This window comes from Lissotriton helveticus, chromosome 11 (assembly GCF_964261635.1).
Source record: "Lissotriton helveticus chromosome 11, aLisHel1.1, whole genome shotgun sequence".
Lineage (NCBI taxonomy): Eukaryota > Metazoa > Chordata > Amphibia > Caudata > Salamandridae > Lissotriton > Lissotriton helveticus.
In genome coordinates this window covers 311188637-311214376 of record NC_136072.1, presented here as the reverse complement: position 1 = coordinate 311214376, position 25740 = coordinate 311188637, and the positions used below count along the sequence as shown (strand labels likewise).

The 25740-nt window shown below is 47.5% G+C and overlaps 1 protein-coding gene across 1 annotated transcript in view; it reads right to left on the bottom strand.

The window, feature by feature from the left end:
- The window catches only part of WDR33 (WD repeat domain 33), an 833238-nt gene that overhangs the window by 240305 nt on the left and 567193 nt on the right, over positions 1-25740 (bottom strand). The window contains exon 9 of the mRNA XM_078665596.1: positions 19-173. Within this exon, the coding sequence (XP_078521722.1) occupies positions 19-173 (155 nt within the window). The remainder of the gene's footprint in view (positions 1-18; positions 174-25740) is intronic.

Here is a 25740-nt window from a genome sequence, read left to right as displayed (position 1 = left end):
ATCAAGCTTTTCTCTCACCTGTGGCTTCTTTCTTGTGACCTCTAAAAACTTGGAGCTCCTCCTTCAGGTTTCTAATGTCAAAGAGTTTGCACAGGTGATCTCGTGAAGCAGTGAGCAACCAATTACCATTTAGATTCCATTTCACTTCCATAACTGTGTTCTTATGTGCATGTCTGTCAAAAAGAAATGTTACATTTAAATGGCAGAAAAACTTCAATATGCAATTATTAGAGCACATGTGTTATCTAAAAATAAATACTTGGGCCTTGTATTTTTTATTGTCAGCCATTCCACCACACCATTCTCTGAAACTCAAACCATGTAAAATGCGTCTTAATACATTTATAGCTGAAGTCCTTATTCATCAAGTTAAGCTGCCCTTGTTTACTTGAGGTAATATGAATTTTTATGCTCAATTGTGTCCCCTACTACGTACCCCAACGGCTCCATGTATGTGCCTAAAGTGCATGTAAGTTCCCTCCATAACCCGCTATGAAGACGCAAATACATTTGCGTCCAACGTTAACATGTCCTCTTTCTAATCCGCCATGAATGGATCGATAATTCAGTTCCTAAGTGTGCCGTGCCACCGTCTTTACATGGTGCACTTTCATGTTTTCATGGCTCTGGCGAAGGCCCTGATTTCTGCCATCGAGCCTTTTTCCTGACTTCTGCCTCTGAAAACTGCAGCGAGGACCTGCATCTGCATCCCTGAACTTTGACTTACTCTCTACGCGGCAAGTGGTGCCCGGCTCTGCTTGACTGCCTGCCAAAACTGTATTCAGCCTTCAAGTTATCTGCTCCGCTCCTCGAAAATACATTCCTGTCTAGTAGTTTAGGTAAACATCCCCCCAGCTGCAGAGTAAAGGGCCCGGCTTTTCTATCTCCATGTACGTAATTCATAGCTCCTGTTGCCATGGTAGGCCCATAGCCCTCGCATTACACGTAGACACACATGCACGCATTAGCAGTCAGTATAGAATAGCCTCTGCCCGAGAGACCTTTTCTTTAGATAATACCGTTCTCCAAACACAAAATACCAGATATGATTTAGGAACAAGTTGATCTGACCCACCAGACTTCTGTCTCTAATCCTAGCGTTAAATGTCAAGTCCCCTTCACCCTCCAGTTCCACGTCAGTCACACGTCATGCTGCTGCGCGCGCATCTCTGCCATATATTTCTGCTGACACTGCAGGATTCTTCTAGGGATCCACCCACTTCTATGACTGAAATATTTCTTCTTCTATGTGACGTTTCTGGCACCCACCTCCGTGTACACCCTTGTGCACGCCTTCTGATTACATATTGTTACGCACATGTTTCTTATCTTGTTTCTTTCAGCCGTTACGCCTTCTGAACCCATCACCACTGTAATGATATTATATATACTGCGTACTGTTAATAAATCATTGTACATGTCCATGATTCCCTTCCTGAACCCTCGTGGTGATGGATCATGCTACCTGGTTCGAACCAATTCCATTTTATGGAATAAAACCCCTTAAAACCCAGACGCCACGGACTCTGTGTCTCTTATTTTGATTGAGCTATTTTATTGAACTTTACCACATAGAAATTAGATATCAGGTAATTTAATTTACCACAGAAATTGGCACCCCAGATGGGACACTCCCCCACCTTACGCGCCGGCGGTGCGTTGCAGCCCTAGTCCCCTGCCACAGCCGGACGGACACTCATGCGCATCCACAGGATTTCCTGTATCTCCCTCAGGCCAACGGAGGTGACTGAGACTGCGATTGATACCCAGACGAGGCGGTGAGGAGTGCGGAGGATCCCGACCCGAGTCCAGCTGAGAGTGCAAGGTCCGAGGTGTCTTGCGGCCCACCAGTTCCGAAGTTCCGAAGTACCTACGTCACGAGTCGAGTCGAGTCCAGTCTCGAGTTTTCCGAGGCCTTCTGTTCCGTGCTTCCCGGTGAGTACCTTTGCTGAGGACGCATCTAGACGGGTGCATTAGTTTGCCCCGGTCGAGACGGGTTTGGGTACATAGACCCGGTCTGCACTGTTTAGCAGTGTATCTGTGCTGTTTAGCAGTACATCCAGTAAATGTTACTAGTTAATATGTGGTTTTAATGTCGTGGTATGAGTGATTGTTTGATCTACATTACTGTGTATATTGTATTTATGGTGTTCGAGTTCGAATAAGTATCAAGTATCAAGGTTCAAAAATGCCGCTGTTCAGTAAGTTACGACGGTTAGGAACTAAGAAGGGGATTCTAGAAGAAGCAGTACCTGTTCCACCTAGGGACACTCCAAGGCACTTTATGTACCACAAGCATGGTTTAGATGCCATACTGTACTTAGACTTGTGGGTCGATTATACCAAACACTTAGAGGAGAAATATAAATGGCCTGTTTCAGGAACATGGGATGCCGAGTGCATCATGAGAGTAGAGGAAGCATTATTGAAAAAGAAAGCCCGACAGTCACAGAAAGACGCCATAGAATTATGGCGTAAAGAATCACATAGACGCACAGAAAAAGAATTCAGAAAAGCAGAGAAACATAGAGAAGATTCAGAAAAGACTCGAGAAAACGAATTAGTCAAGGAAGGTATACGAGTTCGAACAGAACAAGTAGACCGACAATTAAGTACGCTTAATAATGGCATGTATCCAGTTCGGGCCGAGGGCCTGCCCAAGGCGACCCCAGAAGTACCAAAGAATCTGCCCCTTCCATTGGTTCCGACTAAATTACGTCACAAGACTGCAGCAGAGATTTTTCTTTCTTCCTATTTGGATGATGCAGCCCCAGCTTATACTCATGCACCTGCCCATGTACCCGTCCCACATGTACCTGCACCCCATAATCAGCAGCCCCCGGGTCCGCAACAGCAGGTCCTCGCTGCAGCTTTGGTCCCGAATCTTGCACCCCCTATAAATACCCTTAATCCTTTTGGGATTGGCATAGTTCAGGTCCCAACGCAGCCAGGTTATGGTCAAGCCTCCGGCTCAGGAGGCGCATCTGGAGGTTTTCGAACCCCGCCGCAGTTACATCGAGTGACAATGAGAGATTTCGCAATGGCGCGGACACCTAAAGGTGCCGCAGCAGAACAGCTCAGACAACAGCTTACAGATTGTAGATACGACACTGTGCCTGGTACGTCAGGACCCATGTTGTTAGCGTCCTTACGCTTAAGACGAGTTACAGATTATCTGATAATGTTACCAGAAATGCCAGAACATCTAGACAAAATGTATCACTTTATTAGAACAGGAGAAGGACCCGAGAGTGTTGGTGACGCCATGTCACGTCAGAAAATTGAGAACAAAGGTTTAATTATGCGATTTTTGGTAAATTGTTTGATAAGAGAACAAGATCAGGCAGGATTTCCACAAAGTGAGATGGATAAATTGAACAGATGGAGTCAGAACATGGCTGAGGGTAAACATGATAGAGAGAAAAGTATACATGCTATGGTTAGAAAGGTCCGTAAAGAAATCATAGATATACATGCTCGTCGAGAAACTGAGGAGCCACTCGAATCAGACGATCTAGCCTCCTCCCAGGAGGAGGATGAATCAGAGAAAACAGTAGAAACATCGCAGCAAATAAGTCAAGACACGATAGCCTATGTAGGTAAGGGTAGAGCCTTTGATAAAACGTTACGCCCAGAAAGCAAGCGACTTTTTCACTCTGCTATGTCAAATCCGAAAACGCCTGAACATCTATTTCAGGCTGCCGATAAGGTACTTCAACATCGGATGGGGTACCATGTACTCAATTCTATGGATGAACAAGAATTAGCCAGGTCAGCAGTGCAATGGGCTGACAATTCTAGTAAGTATAATGATGACACAGTAGCACAAACCTTTTTGAATCTGTCCCCAGACGAACAGCGACTGGCTGGTATGTACATGATACAACACCTTCTTTTATTGTATAAATGCCAACGTTCTGATCCAGGTCCCTTATCTGATGTACTAATAGAACTACTCATGAATAAATGGAGAGGTCTAGGTACCCATCTAATTAAAGTAATTCTAGAACAGCGACACAGATATAGTGCTTTCTTGAACCCACAGTTTGTTTCAACCCCACCCCCAGAAAGGAAAATGTTTTACTTCGACCGACAGAATCCCTTACGAGAAGTACATCCAGTCCAGAATGCCGATGACACCCTTAGACGTGTTTTCGTGTACACACCGTTATCTAAAATGGAATTATTAGAAATGAAGAAGATAGTACCTAGTCATGATAAAGATCCAGCAGGTTTTCACCGTGAAATAAAAGACATGTTACTTATGGGAGACTATACCTATCCCGACATTATGAAAATATTGAAAGTATTACTGCCTGCCGGTATTTACGAGAAACTCAAAGAAAAAGACTGGGAGGTGGGAGAGCAAAAGATTGATTGGGCTGCATTAGAGAATGAAGAAACGGCTCGAACCCCAGGTCTAGGGCTTGGGGACAAAACTAAAGCATTACCAGGATTGTTAGTACAGGTTCTGCCAAGATTATTGTCAACTAAAAAGGAAGACTGGGGTGCAATCTCAGCCTGCAAACAGAAACCCGATGAAGACACTAGTGATTTTTATTCTAGGTTTGAGAAATGTTTTAATATTAATAGTGGCCTGAAACCAAGTAGTGAGTCATACCCACATCTTTTTGTAATGAAACTAGTTGAGAATTCCTTGCCTCAAGTTAAGAATCGTGTATTAAAAGTCGAGAGCACATGGCAAGCAAACACGCCTTCCCAGATGTTACAAATGTTACAGTACCACCAGAACAGAGTCAGGGAAGAACATGATCATGAACAAAGACGTATGAAAGACACAAAAATGAAAATGTTAGTTGCTCAGTCAGTTCCAGCTGACAGTCAGAAAAACGGCATGACACAGTCCAATAAGTCAGCAGTTCCCGTTAAAGGGACATGCAACTACTGCAAACAGCCAGGCCATTATATAAATGAATGCACTGTTTTAAAATACAATATAGCAACAGGCAAAACTAAGGAGAGACCGCGTCCTCCTAGACAGGATCAGGTTCACCAACACGTACCCCAGAATGTACAGCCTATGCATGCTCCACAACAGACAGTACAGACCATAGCGGTACCCCAGCCACAGCCAATTGCCTCAACACAACACGCAACTCAGCAGATGTACCAGTATGCACAAACTGACTATCCCGAGTATCAGCGATACACATGAAACAGCCTAGAGAGGGAAGTTGGCTTGCCTCTCATTGAGATTCCTGTAGATCAAGAGGGTCCTTATGTACATAGTCAGGTATTAGGGAAAGATTGAAAGTTTTTGATTGATACAGGGGCAAGCAGAACAACGATAAGTCACGACGAGGTTCCAGGGGCACCCCTCTCAGGCTCACAGAATGTTTCCCTTGGTTTTTCAGGAAAACCTATTATTAATGAAGTATCAAAACCAGTTCCTCTAGCAATTGGTCCGTTATCACAAACTACAGACTTATTGCTTACGAAATCATGTCCAGAAAACTTGTTAGGTATCAAGACACTGAAGGCTCTAGGAGCAGTCATATGTTGTTCTCCGGAAGGAGTTAGATTATTTTTACGTGACTTTAAAGGTCACTATGTGTTGAGAGATATTGATCCCAGGTTACAGAATGTTCCTGCACAGTTATGGGCACAAAGCCCAACTGATGTAGGTTGTATGCACATTACACCATATCGAGTTACACTCAAGCCAGGAGTTGTCTTACCCCGAATTCGACAATACAAGTTACCACCAGATGCTGTAGTGGCTTTACTGAAAATCATTGACGAACTCATTGCCCAAGGAGTGGTTGTAGAGACCGACTCCAATATCTGTAATTCCCCTATCATTCCGATTCTTAAACGCACTGATCCAAGTGCACCACCAGTTTATCGATTAGTGATCGATTTGCGCGAATTGAATAAATGCATTGTGCCACAGTATCCTGTGGTCCCAGACATATCGTCTTTATTGACTGCAATTGATTCTGAAGCCACGTTCTTTACTGTAATTGATCTGAAGAACGCCTTCTTTAGTGTCCCCATTAATCCGGATAGCCAATACCTTTTCGGATTCTGTTTAAATGGTCGAAGCTTTAAATTCGCACGCGCACCTCAAGGATTCACAGAAAGCCCCAGCATCTATAGCCAAGCATTGAAAAGACAGCTCGACAGTATCCACATGCCTGACAATACTGCCCTACTCCAGTACGTCGATGATCTGTTGATCACCGCTCGAAGTGAACACGAATGTGAACATGCCTCACTGACAGTCTTACAATTTCTGGCTGACAAGGGACACAAGGTGTCCCCTTCGAAGTTGCAATTCTGTGTTCAGCAAGTGGTTTACCTTGGGCACTTGCTGTCCAAATGGGGGAGACAGCTAACACCCGACCGTATCCAGTTAATTGTAAATATGACACAGCCCAGAACACAGAAGGAGGTGCGGGCCTTTATAGGCCTCACTTCTTATTGTAGACAATGGATCCCTCAGTATGCATTTCTAGCCAAGCCACTTATACAGTTGACAACACAGGAGGCAGCGTCATCGACTGTCCTCCCTTGGACTCAGGAACATACACAGGCTTTTGACGAATTAAAGAAAGCTTTATGTCAAGCACCAGTCTTAGCGACACCAAGTTACAGCAAACCTTTTACACTATTTGTCACAGAACGTGAAGGTACTGCATTGTCAGTCCTCACTCAAGACCAAGCAGGGTCACACAAACCGTGTGCCTATTTCTCCAGCACATTAGATCCAGTAGCCCAGGCTTTGCCTGCGTGCTTGAAATCAGTAGCAGCAACAGCTCTAGCAATCAGACAAAGTGATTCTATAGTGTTAGGACACCAATTGACAGTACAAGTTCCACATTCCGTGGTAGTTCTTTTAAACCGTACACAGACTCAGCACTTGACTATAGCACGACTAACAGGTTATGAATTGACATTATTTCAGCCACACATAGAAATCAGACGCTGTAACACATTGAATCCAGCTACACTTTTGCCATTAAATATGACAGACCCTTTGGCACATGACTGTGTCGAAGTCATTACCATCATGACGAAACCCAGACAAGACTTGACAGACACCGCATTACCAGATCCAGACCTGACACTTTATGTGGATGGTTCATGTATGAGAACAAGCACAGGAGAGTTAGTGGCTGCATATGCAGTAACAACAGAAACTGATGTCATAGAAACACATCGTATTGACACCCTGTCAGCCCAAGCGGCAGAGCTCATTGCTCTGACCCAAGCTTGTATTCTAGCCAAGAACAAGAAAGTTAACATATACACAGATTCCCGTTATGCATTCGGAGTTGTACACGACTTCGGAGTCCTCTGGCAAGAACGAGGTTTTTTAACTTCACACGGTGCCAAGATCCAGCATGGTCCCCTCATTCAAGCTCTGTTAGAAGCAATACATTTGCCTACAGCAATAGCCATCATGAAGTGTAAAGCACATATTAAAGTCACTGACAACATTTCCCAGGGCAACGATATGGCAGACCGAACCGCCAAGCTCACAGCACAGACTCACACACCTGACTTGACAAAGACAATAATCCCGACGCCTACTCATTGCATGACAGTTAAGGATCCCGCCCTAGATGTAATTGACATACAGACACATGCTACACCAGACGAAATCAGGAAATGGACTGAACTGGGAGGGATCCAGACAGAACAGGGATGGATGACGAAGGGAAAGGCCACATGGTTTCTCCCCGACTCTATGGTTCAGGTTATTATTACCACAGCACATAGTCCTGCACATTTAGGAGAGAAAGCCATGTTAGACAGTATTCAAAACCTTTGGTTCAATAAACATTTACGAGCAGCAGCAAAGCAGAAAGTGCGTACTTGCATGATCTGTTGTCAGTTCAACCCAGGTAAAAGCATTCCCGTAGAGCAAGGTGGATTTCATCCTCCCGATCACCCTTTTGAAGTCCTCCAGATGGATTATATCCAGATGGAACGTTGTCGAGGATTTAAATATGTCCTCGTAGTTGTCTGTGCACTTTCCCGTTGGACAGAAGCATATCCAGTCCCAGATTACACTGCTCCGACCACTGCCAAGCAGCTGGTACGTGAATTTTTCCCACGGTACGGTTTGCCCCGTGTCGTGTACTCAGATAACGGTCAGCCATTCTCGTCCGAGTTAATGAAACAGGTATCACTCCTGCTCGGCTATCAATGGAAGTTTCACTGTGTCCGACATCCCGAGGCAGCAGGTCTCGTGGAACGTCACAATCAGACTCTGAAAATTCGTCTCGCCAAGATTTGCAAAGAAAAGGGCGTAGACTGGATAGTTGCATTACCCGTTGCCCTCTTCTACATGAGGATGGTAGCGCATTCGAGAACAGGGCTATCCCCGTATGAGGTGGTCTTTGGCAGGCCACCGAATATGTGGGGGACTCCTCTGCCTAGAAAAATCACAGATGTTGACTGTAATATGCTGACAGATTACCTTGCCTCCTTGATGTCTGCACTACAATCATGTTGTTCACAGGTTGCTGCAGCCTTTCCCGACAACACCGATGTAAAGCCACATGGGATCATTCCGGGGAATCTTGTCCTCATTAGGAACTTTGATCGGAGGAGTCCGCTGGAGCCCCGTTGGCAGGAGCCGAAACTTGTCCTGCTAACCACGAGGACTGCAATCAAGGTCGAGGGCCGCAAAGGGTGGCTCCACTCCAGCCACGTCAAGATATTTCATGGACTGCTTCCAGTTACAGACTCTCAGCCCTCCCCCTCTAAGGACTGCCCAGATTTCAGTGACTCTAAACTTCCCCTGATAGAGAAAACTCCGTCCGAGGAGTATAAATCCAAACTGAGGTCTAGCAAGTCAGACAGTTTAATTGTTTAAGTCCTCCCCTAGGTGAATCGGTTAGACCTGATTCTGACATGTTCCCGCTAGACCCCGATAGAGAGAGAGATAGACAGAAACAGCTCAAGAAACGTGAATATTGTAAATCTCTCCACAGTCACTGCATAGTGACATTATTGATTATGTTTTTTCTGAGTCTTATGATTATTGCTGCAAGTATACTGTTAAACTTGTACTACCCTATTTTCAAGCATACACATTCTTCTTCAAATGTTACTATCGAGCACACTTTCAGTGAATTACCCCCGCATGAATTGGCATACAGACTTGCGCTGCGCAACAATACATTCATTAGTATGTTACAACATTCCCATCAGACCAGCAATGCTACCAATTGTTGGATATGTGGCCGACTCCCCCCCTATCAGAAATACAAGGGAGTTCTGCCCCTCTTTCCATACCCGTTCACACACAATGGTTCCTGTGGTGCATGGTTTAGTTTAATAAATTCCTTAGATTCTGATTCTGTAGTTTACCAAGGCAATTGGGTATGGGGAAATCTGAACACTGTTCTGCACAAAGTATGTTTCCCTGACAAGGAGGGTCTTCCCAAAAGGACAGGGACCGATCTAGAAAACGAAGTATATGGATTAGGTAATTTTACACTTAACCTCATGATTCTGAATGTCGAGTCCGAAACCAAGCCAGACTTACCCTCTATGTCAGTATTACCTGTTAAAGGTGAATTATGTGTCAGAAAGAATGGTTCAGTACACCTAGGTCATAGCGAATGTACCACTGTAGTCAAATTCAGTGATAAAGGCAAGTCTACATTCAAAGCTTCCCGTCATTCCTATTTTGTTTGTGGTCATACAGCATACATACGTTTACCCCTAGATTGGGATGGTACTTGTTACATTGCATTCCTTCTGCCACCTGTTTTTCTAGCTCCACCTGACTATCATAGGAACTCCCACCTAGTACATACTAGACACAAGAGAGAACTCCCGATTGTCGATTATACTGAAACGGCATGGGAGCAATATACAGATTTCAATAAAGGTTTCTTTCCCTACTTAGGTACTGTCTCGAATAGTAAACTGATACGTAGATTGACCAGAACCCTTGAAGCAGTAGTGAATGAAACTACTTCCGCCCTAGGCAATTTAACAGAGGAACAGTCTGCTATGAGACTTGTTGTCCTTCAAAATCGTCTTGTTCTTGACGTCATCTTGGCCGATAGGGGCGGAGCTTGTAGAGTCATCGGATCGAGTTGCTGTATTTTCATTCCACAAAACGCACCTTCAGTATATAAAGCCATTACCCGTCTTCACAAAATTGCTAGTCAGATACACCAGAATCCAGGCACCTGGACTTGGTCCGGTTGGTTCTGGAGCGTGTTATCCACTTGGGGATGGAAAGTCCTATCCTTCCTAGGGATAGCCCTTCTCATAGTATTCAGTTGTTGCCTATGTCTACAATGTGGGCCGACGATATGCGGTTTGTGCGCCACATCATGTATTCCCCATTCAAGTTCAAGTTCAAATTCCCGTCAGAAAAAGGAAGAGCAAATGATGTTATATGAACACATAGATGGATTAATGAAGATTGATATATCATGAAGGGTCCGTAGGGGACAAGGAGGGAATGAGGTAATATGAATTTTTATGCTCAATTGTGTCCCCTACTACGTACCCCAACGGCTCAATGTATGTGCCTAAAGCGCATGTAAGTTCCCTCCATAACCCGCTATGAAGACGCAAATACATTTGCGTCCAACGTTAACATGTCCTCTTTCTAATCCGCCATGAATGGATCGATAATTCAGTTCCTAAGTGTGCCGTGCCACCGTCTTTACATGGTGCACTTTCATGTTTTCATGGCTCTGGCGAAGGCCCTGATTTCTGCCATCGAGCCTTTTTCCTGACTTCTGCCTCTGAAAACTGCAGCGAGGACCTGCATCTGCATCCCTGAACTTTGACTTACTCTCTACGCGGCAAGTGGTGCCCGGCTCTGCTTGACTGCCTGCCAAAACTGTATTCAGCCTTCAAGTTATCTGCTCCGCTCCTCGAAAATACATTCCTGTCTAGTAGTTTAGGTAAACATCCCCCCAGCTGCAGAGTAAAGGGCCCGGCTTTTCTATCTCCATGTACGTAATTCATAGCTCCTGTTGCCATGGTAGGCCCATAGCCCTCGCATTACACGTAGACACACATGCACGCATTAGCAGTCAGTATAGAATAGCCTCTGCCCGAGAGACCTTTTCTTTAGATAATACCGTTCTCCAAACACAAAATACCAGATATGATTTAGGAACAAGTTGATCTGACCCACCAGACTTCTGTCTCTAATCCTAGCGTTAAATGTCAAGTCCCCTTCACCCTCCAGTTCCACGTCAGTCACACGTCATGCTGCTGCGCGCGCATCTCTGCCATATATTTCTGCTGACACTGCAGGATTCTTCTAGGGATCCACCCACTTCTATGACTGAAATGCTGAAATATTTCTTCTTCTATGTGACGTTTCTGGCACCCACCTCCGTGTACACCCTTGTGCACGCCTTCTGATTACATATTGTTACGCACATGTTTCTTATCTTGTTTCTTTCAGCCGTTACGCCTTCTGAACCCATCACCACTGTAATGATATTATATATACTGCGTACTGTTAATAAATCATTGTACATGTCCATGATTCCCTTCCTGAACCCTCGTGGTGATGGATCATGCTACCTGGTTCGAACCAATTCCATTTTATGGAATAAAACCCCTTAAAACCCAGACGCCACGGACTCTGTGTCTCTTATTTTGATTGAGCTATTTTTACCACATAGAAATTAGATATCAGGTAATTTAATTTACCACATACTGGTTAATAACATATAGGTAGAACTGCGAGTGCAGCTGGCAGGGAGTGCATGATGAAAAAATTGTTTTAAAGTGTGTACTCCTCATGCTCAGGGATGTTCAGAAAGAGATAAGGGACATTTAGTCCACAGTCCCTCTCTGAAGGTAGTCTCACAGCAAATTGTGTAAACTGGAGTCCAGAGAAACCTGTTTGAAAAACTGCTAAGCCAAATCTGCACCATTCCAGACAGCATGGTTTTGTTAAAGTGTGCACTATTCCAAGGTGGCTACCTAAGTGATTTAAAAAAAGCTGGGGCATCTGTCAGGGGTGGTGTTGAGTGCGTGTGTGGTGTGTCTCTTATGTAAAAAACAAAGATTAAAGATTAGTTTGGGAAACTTTATTTATTCTTTCTATACAAACCAAACAAACTACACAAACATCAGAAATTCTAAAGATACAGTTGTACCATGCATTTATAATGTACGCACCATCTTCAAATTACTGTAGTTCGTGCACCTACATTCACTTTGTTGTCAACTTGCTAGAGAAAGTACATTAACTGTAACGTGCGCCTTCTCCATGCACTGCTTACACCCTTTCTTATTACATCACTAATAGCATGTTAAATCAGAGCAATTCTAACACTGTGCTTGGTATAGTGGGGAGTTATAGGCCATGTAGTGTGGCTAGAGAGTTGACTAGTGTGTGTAGAGAAGTGCACAAGCTATACTAATGTGAAGGTGGTGCGTAAATTATAAACTTAAAGTATCAATCAGTACTTGTATAGCGCGGCCTATCACCCTAGAGGTAATTCAGGCGCTGTGCTGCAGGTATCAGTCGAAAAGCCAGGTCTTGAGTCCTTTCCTGGAATGGGTCAGCGAGGGTGCGGTGCGGAGGTGAAGGAGGAGGACGTTCCAAGCTTTGACAGTGAAGTGGAAGAAGGTGAGTCCACAGGAGCAGCCTGTGCGTGGTATATGTGCGAGGGTGACGTGTGCGGAGCAGACATTCCTGGTTGGCCGGTGGAAATGCAGGCAGTGGTTCAAGTAGGCGGGTCCTTGATTGTGGAGGGCTTTGTAAGCGTCTGTCTAAAGCTTGAAATGCCATCTTTTTTGAGCAGGGAGCCAGTGGAGGTCTTTCAGGTGCAGGGTAATGTGTGTCCTCTTCGTCAGGTTAAGGATCAGTCTGGCAGCTGCGTACTGGATCATTTGGAGTCTTCACATGAATTCTGTGATGGTGCCTGCATACAGTGCATTGCCGCAGTCCAGTCGGCAGGTGATGAGGTACTGCCTCACTGGTTTTGTGGTGTTGATGGGGAGCCACCTCTAGACTTTACGGAGCGTGCGGAAGCAGGGCTAAGGAAATGGCATTGACCCGGACGTTTCATGGAGAGTTCGCTGTCCAGGATGATGCAGGCATGGCCCTTCGGCTTGGGGTGGGTATGAGCTCCACTGGACACCAGGAGTCATTCCAGAGTGCGGTGTGTCTGCCGAAGATCAGGACTTCAGTTTTGCCCATGTTGAGCTTCAGGCAGTTGTGGATGTTGGTCTTCATCGAGGTGGGGTTCGCAGAGAGCAAGAGGACAAGATGAGCCTTGAGGTACACAGCAGATGCTGTGCTTGGGTTGCAGGGTGAAGGGAGGGAGGCAGACTCTCTTGGAGCTTCCGTGAGAAAGGATGCAAACCATCTGAGCGTGTTATCTGTAATTCTGTTTCTCTACACACCATGCCACAAACGGGCCACACAAAGGCAGGCGTATGCAGTTTTGGTGGAAGGATGCCTGGTTGCCAAGATAACAGTGCAGACTTCGGGCAGAAGGGCAAAAGCTGTCAACTGTCACCACTCAATCTCCACTCATGAAGACAGAGCATTGACAGGTTCAAGTTGAAAACCCTCCCTAGCTGTGGCGACATAAGATCCTCCCGAAGAGGCAGCCTGAGCGGAGGATTGATTTCCATGCTCAACAGCTCGGTATACCAAACTCTGAGCCCAGTCCAGAGCCAAATGGATGACTTGGGCCCAGTGATTCCCGATATTCTTGAACTCTGGGCAGGATTGGTATGGGCAAAAAGGCGTACAGAAGGCCTGAGCTCCACTGGAGACAAAAAGCGCCTTTGAGTGCAAGCCATATTTCAAACTCAAGTGCACAGAACTGCCGACATTATGCCTTCTGTGCATTAGCGTGCCGATGTAACCAAAGCTCTCCCCACAGCTGAAAGAGACCTTGCACAACCTCTAGATGGAGACGACATTAGTGATCCGCTAGGCATCTTCAGCTGAGTTTGTCTGTTCTAGCATTGCCAGGTGTTGAGCCACCAGGGAAATGCCCTGAAATTCTAGCGATGTCCAGAGATGCAGGGCCTCATTGGCAGAGGGTCCACGGCCCCACTCCATCCTGTTTGTTGTAATACCATATAGAGGGCAGTGCTGTCCACAAAAACTTGCACTAGGCCCTCCCATGATGGAGGGCAGAAATATTTTAAATGCCCTTTGGATCGCCCAGAGCTCCAGCAGATTCATGTGGAATCCAGGATCCACTGGAGACCTGAGGCCTCTAATCTCCACTTCTTCCGGATGCCTGCACCATCCCAGGAATGACATCTGTTAGTCACCACTGTCAGATCTGGTTGAGGAAGGGAGAGGGGTCTGCACTGACGCAATCTCTCTTCATTTTAACACCACAGCAGATCTTTTGCAGTCCCCTCTGAGATCTGGACAATGGTGGAGAGATTCCCCTGATGCTGCGCTCACCGGAACTTCAGATACCACTACGAAGCCTGCATATGTCACAAGCAGGATGCAGGAGGCCATGAGGCCCAGCAGCTTTAGAGTCAGTTTCAATGAAATCCAGGACCGAGGCTAACACATCTGTACCATAGCATGTTTGGGAGGATAAGCCCGATGCTGCACTGTCTCAAGAACTGCCCCCATGAAAGGGAGCATCTGAGAGGGAGTCAGATGAGACTTTGGCACATTGATAATGAACCCCAGCGAGTGCAGGAGGTCCGCCATAGTCTGGAGGCGGGAGACAACAGACTGGAGCGAGCCCACCTTCAGCAGTCAGTCATCGAGATAGGGGAAGACTGGGTCCCCTGATCTCCACAGGTATTCTGCAACCACTGCCAGCACTTAAGCGAACACCTAAGGGGTACAGGTAAGGCCAAAAGAAAGCACGGCATACTGAAAGTGCTCGTGGCCCCCCATTAATCATAGGCAACGCATGTGGGCGGACAGGACACGCATATGGAAGTAGAAGTCCTGCAAGTCCAACGCTACCATCAAGGCTCCTTGGTCCAGGGCAAAGAGGACTTGAGCGAGCCTGAGCATTATGAATAATAATAATAATAAAAACATTTATTAAGCGCCTGGTTACACTGAAAAACAGTGCGTCACCGCGCTGTGGATGCATACCGAACAGAACTCCGAAATGAAAGTCCAACAGCCCAGAGGGGGGAGGACACAAACAACAGGCAACTAGACCTTGGGAAATAAGTGAGTTTTCAGTTTCAGCCTGAAACGAGATTCTGAAGGTTCCATCCGGAAATCGAGCGGAAGTTCGTTCCAGTATTTGCTGGCGAGGAACCTAAAGGATCTCCCTCCCATCCGAGCACGACGGATGCGGGGGACCACCATCTGCATGCTCCCCAAAGATCTCAGCGACCGTCTAGGACGGTATATGGTCATCATCTTCTGGAGATAAGAGGGACCACGGCCGTGAGCAATGCGGTGAGGAATACAGAGTTTTAAACCGAATGCGTTCTTGCACGGGAAGCCAGTGTAAGGTGTGAAGTGCCCGCTTACCAGATAACCTCCTAGGCATTTTCAATACTAGCCTGGCCGCCGCATTCTGGACACATTGCAATTGGCTCAGGCCCTTTTTACTAAGCCCACATATCAGCGAGTTCCCATAGTCAAGGTGAGGGGTGACTAGGGCATGAACTAGGGATTTCCTAGCTTTGAACGGGAGAAGGTCTAAGATCTTGCGGAGCACTTTGAGTGTGCCATAGCATTTCCCAACTACACTCCTCACATGTTGGGTATAAGAGAGATTAGAATCTAAAATAACCCCCAGATTTTTCACCGTGGCGGATGGAGAGGGCATAGTACCCAAATCAGCTGGCCACCAAGCTGAGGTCCATACGGACGGAGACGGACCGATGATAAGAAGTTCCGTCTTGTTGCCATTGAGGCGCAAACAATTGCCCTTCATCCAGACAGCGAGCGCTACAAGACAGGAAGAGAAATTCTCTGCTGCCCCAACTGGGTCATGAGATAGCGTAATCACCAGTTGGGTATCATCTGCGTACGAGACAATATCCACCCCATAGGACTCCACTAATCTTGCAAGGGGTTCCATGTATACATTGAACAGTGTAGGGCTCAATATAGAGCCCTGCGGAACCCCTTGTCTAAGATCTCGGTCTGGATTTATATGGGGGGCAGTGAACTTGAAATTTCCTGTCTGCCAGAAAAGAGCTAATCCACTCGTGGGCCAGGCCCACTACTCCCATCTCACTAAGGCGTGCAAGAAGACCCGAGTGCGACACGGTGTCAAAAGCGGCACTCAGGTCCAATAAAATTAGCGCTGCAGTGTGACCATCATCAGCTTTACGGCAAAGCAATTCAGGGGAAAATAGGAGAGCAGTCTCCGTAGAATACTTCGACCTAAAACCCGATTGGGAGGAGTGGAGAAGGAGGTTATCCTCCACAAAGCTGACCAATTGGTTGTTCACCACTTTCTCAACTACCTTAGCACAGAAAGGCAGAAGAGATATGGGACGGAGGTTATCTAGCTGGGTCATACTCATACTAGCTTTCTTTTTAATTGGAACGACCTGCGCCAACTTCCATTCCTCAGGCACCCGACTTTCTTGAAATGATAAAGTGGCCAGATTGCCTATATGGTCGCCCAGTAGCTGTAGATGGTTTCTAAGGATCTTGGCCGGGGCGACATCTATTGGAGAACCTGATTGGATACTTGAGATGGTATTTATCAGTTCCTCCCACGGAGGAACCCTGAATTCCTCAAGGGCGCAACTCTCCCTGGGTCCATCATAGGCGACCCTAGCTGGGGTGGCTGCTGTAGTACTCTGTTGAAAAGATTCATAGATCTTTTCCACTTTACATACAAAGTAATCCGCTATATTTTCGCAGATCTCAACAGAGGGGGGGGGGGGGTCTTCAGTCATAGTCGCCGAGAGGGATGTAAGTTTCTTATATATTAGAAAGAGCTCTTTGGATGAGTTGTCCGAATTCTCAATCCTCTCTTTAATATGTCCCTTTTCGCCTTTCTGATCAGTTTATGATACGCCCTGAGGCCATTCCTGTAAGATTCTTTGTGAGTTATAGCATAGCTTTTCCGCCATTGGTGTTCAAGAACCTTACATTTGACCTTAGCTGCGCACAACTCCTCGTTGTACCACGGGGCAGATCTAGACCCACGTGCAGGAGCTTTTTGGGTCCAAGGAGCAGCCTTATCTAGGGCCTTAGTTATCCAATCCTCAAACTCCTTCCAGGCTCCCCTGAGAGTTTGACTCAGTGGAGGGATTTCCTGATTAAGGGCAGCATCAAATGTCTCCTGGTTAAATTTCCTTCAATTCCTACGTCTAGGAAAAGGTAGACGCTTAGGTTTATCCCTTCTGTACAAGCCCTGCACACTAAACGGGACAAGGTAATGGTCTGACCATAGTATCTTAACTGGGGGAGATACTTTGATATCTTCCCAGTTCGCAAAGATGGGATCAAGCAGATGCCCCGCTTGATGGGTAGGCCTTGCGTCCAATAACTTCAACGTCAGGGCTTTAAGAGAGCTGATTACAGATTGTGCTTCAGCGCAGTCAAGGTCTTCAAAATGTAAATTGAGATCCCCTACTATGAGGAATCTATTATACTTTAGTGCAGGCTGTATCACCGTTTTAAGGAGATTATCCACAAATTGTGAAGACCCCCCTGGAGGGCGGTAATTAAGGTAGCCCATAATAGTACACTCTGAGGATACTTTGATGGAAAAAAGGCCCGCCTCACAGGAGCTAATCGATACATGCTGTAAAGAGCACTCAAGGTCGGTTTTGTACACAATCGCTATGCCCCCACCTTCTTGAAAATCTCTGTCAATTCTAATGAGACCATATGAAGTGGGAGGGCTTCCCGGATGTCAGGGGCGGCGGCCTCATCAAGCCAGGTTTCCGTAAGAAACAACACGTCAGGGTGATAGTCGATGAGAAGGTCATAAATATTCAGGCAATGTTTTTTGAAAGAGTGGCAATTCAATAAGTACATAGAGAGTTGGTCTTCCCCCTTCGTCCCCGTCAGATCTGTAATAGGGAGAAAGTGGCAGCCTCTACACCTATAGGGCATACAATCAGGTAGCATACACGATATACAATCAGCTTTGGGCAAAGGGCGGAGTACGACTAGTTCTTCCCTCGAATATCGCAATGTTCTTAACCGTTCCAAGGGTGCTGACACAGGGGGTATGGCCCCTGGCCGCGGCAGGTCGCGGACGGGCGCAGACGGGCTTGCCTTGTGCGCGCCATCGGTGCGCACTCGGCGCGCCCGCTGCGCGAGTCCGCTGCGCGAGTCCGCTGCGCGGACGCCGACCCATCCTCCAAAAATAGAGGAGGGTACGTAAGAACTAGAGCGCTAACCCGAGCGCTGGAGATGCCAGAAATTATAGATTCCTCACCCTCCGCTCAAACGCCCACAATGGACGCGGCGGACCGGGGCGGGATCAAGGAGCAGGTAGGGTCTAAATTAACAGGCTAAACGGTGCAGAATAACGACCAGTGTAAACACTTTAAAGTGCTTTTTAAAACTAACTATGATCACCCATCAAGTTTTAAAAAAATACACCGGCTAAATCGCACCGCGCTTCACCCCTAGAACCCCTCGTGCTGAGGCTTTCCCCGGAATTCGCACACGGAGCCAACTGTCTCTGCCACAGACAGCCAAACAACCACTTGAAGAAGAAATCGAAAGTGGGCAGGTCTAGGATAGGACGACGGTCTTGAGCCTTCTTGGCCACCAAAAGTAGTTCTACTTCCGGCGTCAGCACCCTCTCTATGGCTTCCTTAGCCAATAGAGCTGTCACTTCCTGGTGGAGCAAGGAGAGATGGTCCTCCGTCAGCCTATCCGAATGGGTGGCATGTGTGGAGGGGTCGTTACAAAGGGGATGGGGTAGCCACGAAGAGGAGGGAGTAGCCCCTTGGGACAATCTGAAGAACCCAGTGGTCTGATGTTATAGAATACCACTGGGGCAGGTGAGGGCAAAACAAACAGGTTAGGAGCCTGCAGCTGCCGGAGAAGCAGGGATGTTTTAAGGATACTGGGCGCTCCTGATCGGAACAGATTTGATTTTATGATATAGTTTTAGCTCTTTCTTGTCCTCTTTGGTCAAATAAAATTCTAAATGTGAGTACATCTGATATTCAGGGATAGTGGTGTGTTTTCATTATTGTAACAGCAGCTCACTAATATTACTACAATAATCTGTCATGCCCCATTTCTCATGTGAGGTCCTATATTGATCTATATGAATGTTGCATGAAACAAACACATTTTGTCTGCAAAATGTCTGTAATAGACAGAAAAATGCTGTTGACAACTATCTGTTTAAAAATTATTAAAGGGCATCAGGGCAAGACTCTCTGCAGAACATAGCTGGCTCTACCAGGAGGCCCCTGAAAGGATTGGGCCCTGGGTCAACGCCCCCTTTGCCCATGCCTTAAAACGTCTCTGTGGGGGAGTGGTGGACTGGCCCGACCTCTGGCTGCCCACACCACGCGGTCTGTGGGTACTACGTCCTTGGCCTCGCAGTGGCTGGGATGTTTGCATGCCGTGGTGGCTGGGCAAGACGCAGCTGGACGTCCCTTTCGTGGCCAAGAAAGGAGTGAAAGCTGGACTGGGGTTGGCGAGGGGCCATGGAGAGGCCCAAGGACCCAGCCGTAGTGCTGCTATCCTTGAGGTACTCCAGCGGTGAGTCCACCTTGGTTTCGAAGAGACGCAAGCCATCAAAGGGCATGTTAATAAGCAGCATTTGGACATCCCCGGAAAAGCCAGCTGTTCTCAGCCAGGTGTGGCACAGTAGGGCCAACGACAAGGAAACTGCTCTGGCTAGCGAGTCGGTCGTCTCCAGTCCACATTGAAATGTGAACTTTGCTGCATCTCTCCCATCAGACATAGCTTGGGAGAGTATGCCCAGGGCCTCCCCCCCCCGGGACCATGGGCAGCAACTGCGCACAGAATCCCATAGGGCATGGGCGTAACGGCCCATAAGGCACGCAGTGTTCACGGACCGCAGTGCCAGACTGATGGAAGAAAACATTTTGTTTCCTAAGGATTCCAGCCTATTAGATTCCTTATCTGGTGGAGTGGTACGAAATGTGCCAGGAATTACACAGGAGGTGGACACTTAGACCACCAAGCTCTCTAGGGTAGGGTGCTGCGTGGGGAAGTTGGGGTCCACTGGGGCAGGCCGTGGCAGCAGGCAATCTTACTCTTTACAGGAGCCCCTGTTAAGGGCTTGGATGAAGTCCGCAGCAGGACGTCCATTTTTTTGTTGTTGAATATCTTTATTACATTTTTTATTCATTTTGTGATACAAACTAAGCATTTGTACATCATGCACTTTTTACAACATCAACGTTACTATGTTGCCATATCCACAGTTCTAGGTATTAACATCCCATATTTACAACACAAGCAGCATCTGCATCTCAGGAGTTGACGTGCTATTGCATATTAGCATAGGTATCCGCAACCCACGCACACTGTTACCTCTAATTGAGGAGCAGGGCATGTTTATCGCATGTGACTCTTCATCAGTGATTAACCATATGCGGACATGACGTGTTACAGAGATGCAAGGCCCATATATAGTTTCATCATTAGGATCACAGTAGACAGTAGTGCATGGGCGATGGGAAGCGAATGTCACAACTGTTTTGCAAGATATCTTCATTTTTAACATTCTAACCACAACCAAATGATAAAAAAGGGGGATAAAATAAAAGCAAAAGAAAAGGAGTTATCTAATACTTGAAGGAACGTTCTTCTAGTGTAATATGCGCTTTTCGAGTGAAGTCATGCCAAGGGCTGTGCGTACATGACTGACGCAAGTTCCGCAGCAGGACGTCCATGAGGGCAATGGGAGAAGCGGTTCTGAGAGGGGTCACTACTGGCTAAAGCACCTTTATCAACACAACAGTCATTGTCTCTTATTAGAGTTTGAGCCCTTCCACCTGATGGTGGGCGTCGACGTGCTACAGCTCTAGGGTAGGCTGGTGTTGAAGTTTGCCGAAAGGGCAGCGAAGCATACTGAGAACAAAACCCTTGCTGATAGAATGGCTGGAAATGCTGCTGAAGTTGGGGGTAAGAGAGAGATTGACCTCTTCCTCTGTCCCGGAAGGAAGCAAACTTTTTCTGCGGCAGATTAGTTAAAGACTTAGCCATCTCAGTATCCGATTTGATAGACTCCAGAGCTTCATCCACATGCTTACCAAGGCGAAATTTGCCATCGAATGGCATGTCTTATACTTTGGCCTGGACTGCCAGATAGGAACGTTGTAGCTTTCAGCCACCACTGCCGTCTCAGTACCGCCGCTTCCACCATTTGCCTGAAGGCTGTCGATGAAATGTCCAGAGCCACATCAATCGTTTCAGAAGAGGCTCTCTCTCCTTCCGACAGCATTTCCTTGGTTTCTTTCTTCTTATCCTCAGGAAGGAACTCTGGGCAAGGCTGCGATGTCGGACCATATCTGGCTGTCTAACCTCCCGAGGATAGCCTTGGCATTGGAGGCCCTGATGGCAGTGGCTGACAAAGCGGAGAACCTTTTTCCGATGTTGTAAAATTGACGCCCTTTGTTAGGTGGAGCCGCACACTGATAATAAGGGTTCTTTGATCTCCTTTGAGCCGCCTGCATAATGACCGAATCAGGTCCGGGGTGACCAATCAGGCACGCAGGAGAGTCCTCGGATGCCCTGTACTTTTTGTCCAATTCGGCACCACTGCAGGAATAGAAGCTGGCGTCTTCATCAACTTCAGGCCCTCTTGCCATAAAATGTCAATAATAGGAATGGATTGAGAGGAGTGCTGCATTGTGGGCTTACTATCGTATTAAAAACACTGTCTGATTGGCAGGCATAGGAAGGTCAAAGCACCTAGAAGCGTGTTCCAGCAAATCGTGGACTCCGCCGATATCAGCAGGCAGAGTCAGCAAGAGGCAGAGTAGGAGAAGGTGGAATAGGAGCCACATACTCGTCCCACTCATCATGGACTTCCAGGTCAAACTGCAGTTTCCGTTCCTCTAGTTGCTGGTCGTCGCCGTCCTGCTATTGTGGAGGAATTTCCACAGGTGGTGGAACGGTCTTGCTCTTCTGCAACGGGGGTACGGTAAGCGACACAGGAGCAGAAGCCTCCTGAAGGGGAGGAGGCTGTGGAGCAGAAATTGTTTCAGGGAATCTTTCATAATAATCGTTCAGCATTAACTGAAGATCAGTAACCAATGACACAGGGATATTAATGGAGGCTTTTTGAGCTTGTTCTTCTTGTTCCTCATATGGGTAGTGCTCTTGAAATGTGTCCAATCGCTCAGAACTGGGACGCCCCATATCTGAGAAAGAACAGTCCCCCTCCAAATAAGTAGACGGATCATCTATTGTCCCTTCTTCCTCTGAGTCCTGAAACTTAACTCAGAGTTGAGAAGGCCGGATCATAAGGACGATCATCAGCAGGCTCCTGGAAATCCAGAAGACGAGTAGGTGGCACTGGAGATATTTTTTTAAAGTCCTGCAGAAGGGAAGGCATCGGCTTCAGAAGCAGACTCACTTTTTCCCTAATCGACGGGGTCGTTGATGGGATAGTCTATGGCCGAACCAATTTTGGCGGTTGAAGAGCACTCGACGGTGACCGAACCTGCTCAGTGGTTGACAGATAAGCTCTCGCTGATGGAGACGGTCTGACCGCAGCCAATGATGGTGACACAACCACTACCATCCTCTTGACTGTAGGGGTAGTAGCAGTCGCTGAGAAAACCTTTGCTGGAGCGCCAATTGCCGTGGAGGTGAATTATCCACAATGAAGATATTCCTCAATCCCTTATGTGGACTGAAGGTCATCAGTTTGGTTTTGGAAGTGATGTTGGCCAGCCCTTTAAATAAACAGAACTCATTGATTTTCTCTGACAGGTTCTGGAGGCGTCTGTGCATCTTCAATATCAGTAGTGCATTATCTGAAAACAATGTTGAGATTTTGGAACCACCTAGGAGTTTTTATTGGTACTAGTGCTTCTTAACACTACCACTTGGTTTATATACAAGGGGGCAAGCGAACACCCTTGATGACAAGGAATTTACTTATTTTTCCTGATATGGACCCTAGTGCACAGTGGCGCAGTTTCCATGATGTAATCTTACGAGGATGCTATGAAGGCAGGTGGAATTTCAATATCCCACAATAAGTTCCAAAGATGATGTCCTGGAATATTATGAAAGATAAGCGGCAGGTTTACAAACAAAACAAACAGGGTGACTTTTGTGAGTGTTACATATTTCTCAGTCTGAACACATGGCCCACTGTGCTAATTCTGTTCCTAAACGCTGCCCGAGTGAAATATTATTAATGGAATGGAATGGCATTTCTAAAGCGCATGGCTACTCGAGAGAATACCTGCGCTGGTAACGTAAGTTCCAATTACAAGCAGTTTAAGGAAATAGAAAAGTTTTAAGTTGCATTCAGAAGGTCAAGGGGTTGGTTTCCAGGCGAATATTAGTGGGTAGGTGATCCCACAGCTTTGCAGCGTTGAATGAAAAGCGACATCCCCCGCTTCGTGTTCTTCTTATTTTTGGGACTACAGCCAGTTGTTTACACCACCGCACCCAACAGCTGCAATGCCGCTGCTGGGGCAAGGTCACTAAGAATCAACTGACCACCACCCTCGCCCTGAGACCAACCCCCGACCCCATCGACCCCACCGCTACCAACCTCAAACAGTGGATCAACGACTGCGCCTCACCCTCGCCCCTCTCAAGATCCCCACAACCAACCACACCAACAAGAAAGCCACCTGGTTTACCGAAGGCCTCCGGACCTCGAAGCACACCTGTCGGAAGCTGGAGAAGAAATGGCTCCGCGACCGATCACCAGACAGCCTCACAGCCCACAAGAACGCCACCCGCAGACACCACCAACTCACCAGGATGGCCAAAAGGACCGCCTTCAAGGACCACCTAGACAACAACGCACACAACACCAAAGAGCTTTTCAGCATCGTGAAAGACCTGTGCGACTCCCTGGCCACCTTCTTTCACCGCAAGATCACCGACATCCACGACAGCTTTAACTGCGACACCCCTGCACCCACCACCAAGACCACCATCTCCGCGACCTCCACCCAGACCAGTCGCCTGACCACCTGATCCAACGTCAGCGACGAAGACACCATCAAAACCATGAACTCTATCCACTCCGGATCCCTATCCGATCCGTGCCCTCACCACATTTTCAACATAGCCAGCACAACCATCGCACCCCAACTCCGGAAAACAATCAACATCTCCTTCGAGACAGCATACTTCCCGGAAAGCTGGAAACACGCCGAGATCAACGCCATTCTGAAGAAACCCAAGGCGAACCCCAAGGCCCTCAAGAACTTCCGGCCCATCTCCCTGCTCCCGTTCCCGGCAAAAGTGACAGAGAAGATTGTCAACAAACAGCTAACCCGCTACATCGAAGACAACAACATCCTGGACCCTTCCCTATCCGGCTTCCGCAGCAACCACAGCACCGAGACCGCCCCCATCGCCGCCACCGACATCAGGATCCTGATGGACATCCTCCTGGACCTGTCAGCTGCCTTCGACGCGGTCTGCCACCGCACCCTATCAGCTCGCCTCCATGACGCCGGAATTCAAGAGAAGGCCCTGGCCTGGACCACATCCTTCCTCTCCGGCATAACCCAGAGCGTCTGCCTCCCACCCTTCCGCCCGACGCTGTTCAACATCTACATGGCACCTCTCGCCCACATCGCACGACAGCACAACCTCAACATCATCTCCTACGCCGACAACACCCAGCTGATCATATCCCTCACCAAAGACCCCCACACCGCCAAAGCCAACCTCCACAGAGGAATGAAGGCCGTCGCCGACTGGATGAAGGACAGCAGACTGAAGCTGAATTCAGACAAGACGGAGGTCCTCATCCTCGGGCCCACCCTATCAGCCTGGGACGACTCCTGGTGGCCCACATCGCTAGGCACAGCCCCGGAACGCACGCAACCTGGGGTTCATCCTCGACTCCACCCTCTCCATGACCAGTCCGCGTCCTGCTTCAACACCCTCCGGATGCTCCGCAGGATCTTCAAATGGATCCTTCCCAACACGAGAAAAAACGTCACCCAGGCCCTCATCACCCGCAGACTCGACTACGGGAACGCCCTCTACTCAGGAACAACTACAACGAATCCAGAACGCCTCGGCACGACTGATCGTCGACGTCCCCCGACGCAGCCACATCACACCCCACATGAGCGGCCTTCACTGGCTACCCATCAACAAAAGAATCACCTTCAAACTCCTCACCCACACACACAAGGCGCTACACAACACCGGACCAACATACCTCAACAACCGACTCAGCTTCCACACCCCCACCCGCAACCTCTGGTCTGCCACCCTCGCCCTCGCCACTGTTCCTCGTATCTGGAAAACCAACGGCGGCGGCAGATCCTTCTCATACCTCGCCGCCAAGACCTGGAACGCTCTCCCTACCAGCCTACGACAGACCCAGGACCTGCTGGCCTTCAGAAGACTTCTCAAGACCTGGCTCTTCGATCAGTAGCAGCCCCCCCACCCCCCAAGCGCCTTGAGACCCTCACGGGTATGTAGCGCGCTCTACAAATGCATGCATTGATTGATTGATTGTCTGACCGGAGAGATCTCGTGGGACGATAAGGGTGAATAATGTCTCTTGATAGTGATAGGCCTTTGCCTGAGAGTGCCTTGTGCATGAATCACAGAGTCTTAAATTGGACTCTTTCTTGGATGGGTAGTTAGTGTAGTGTTGACATTGTAGGTTTTGCTGAAAGGCA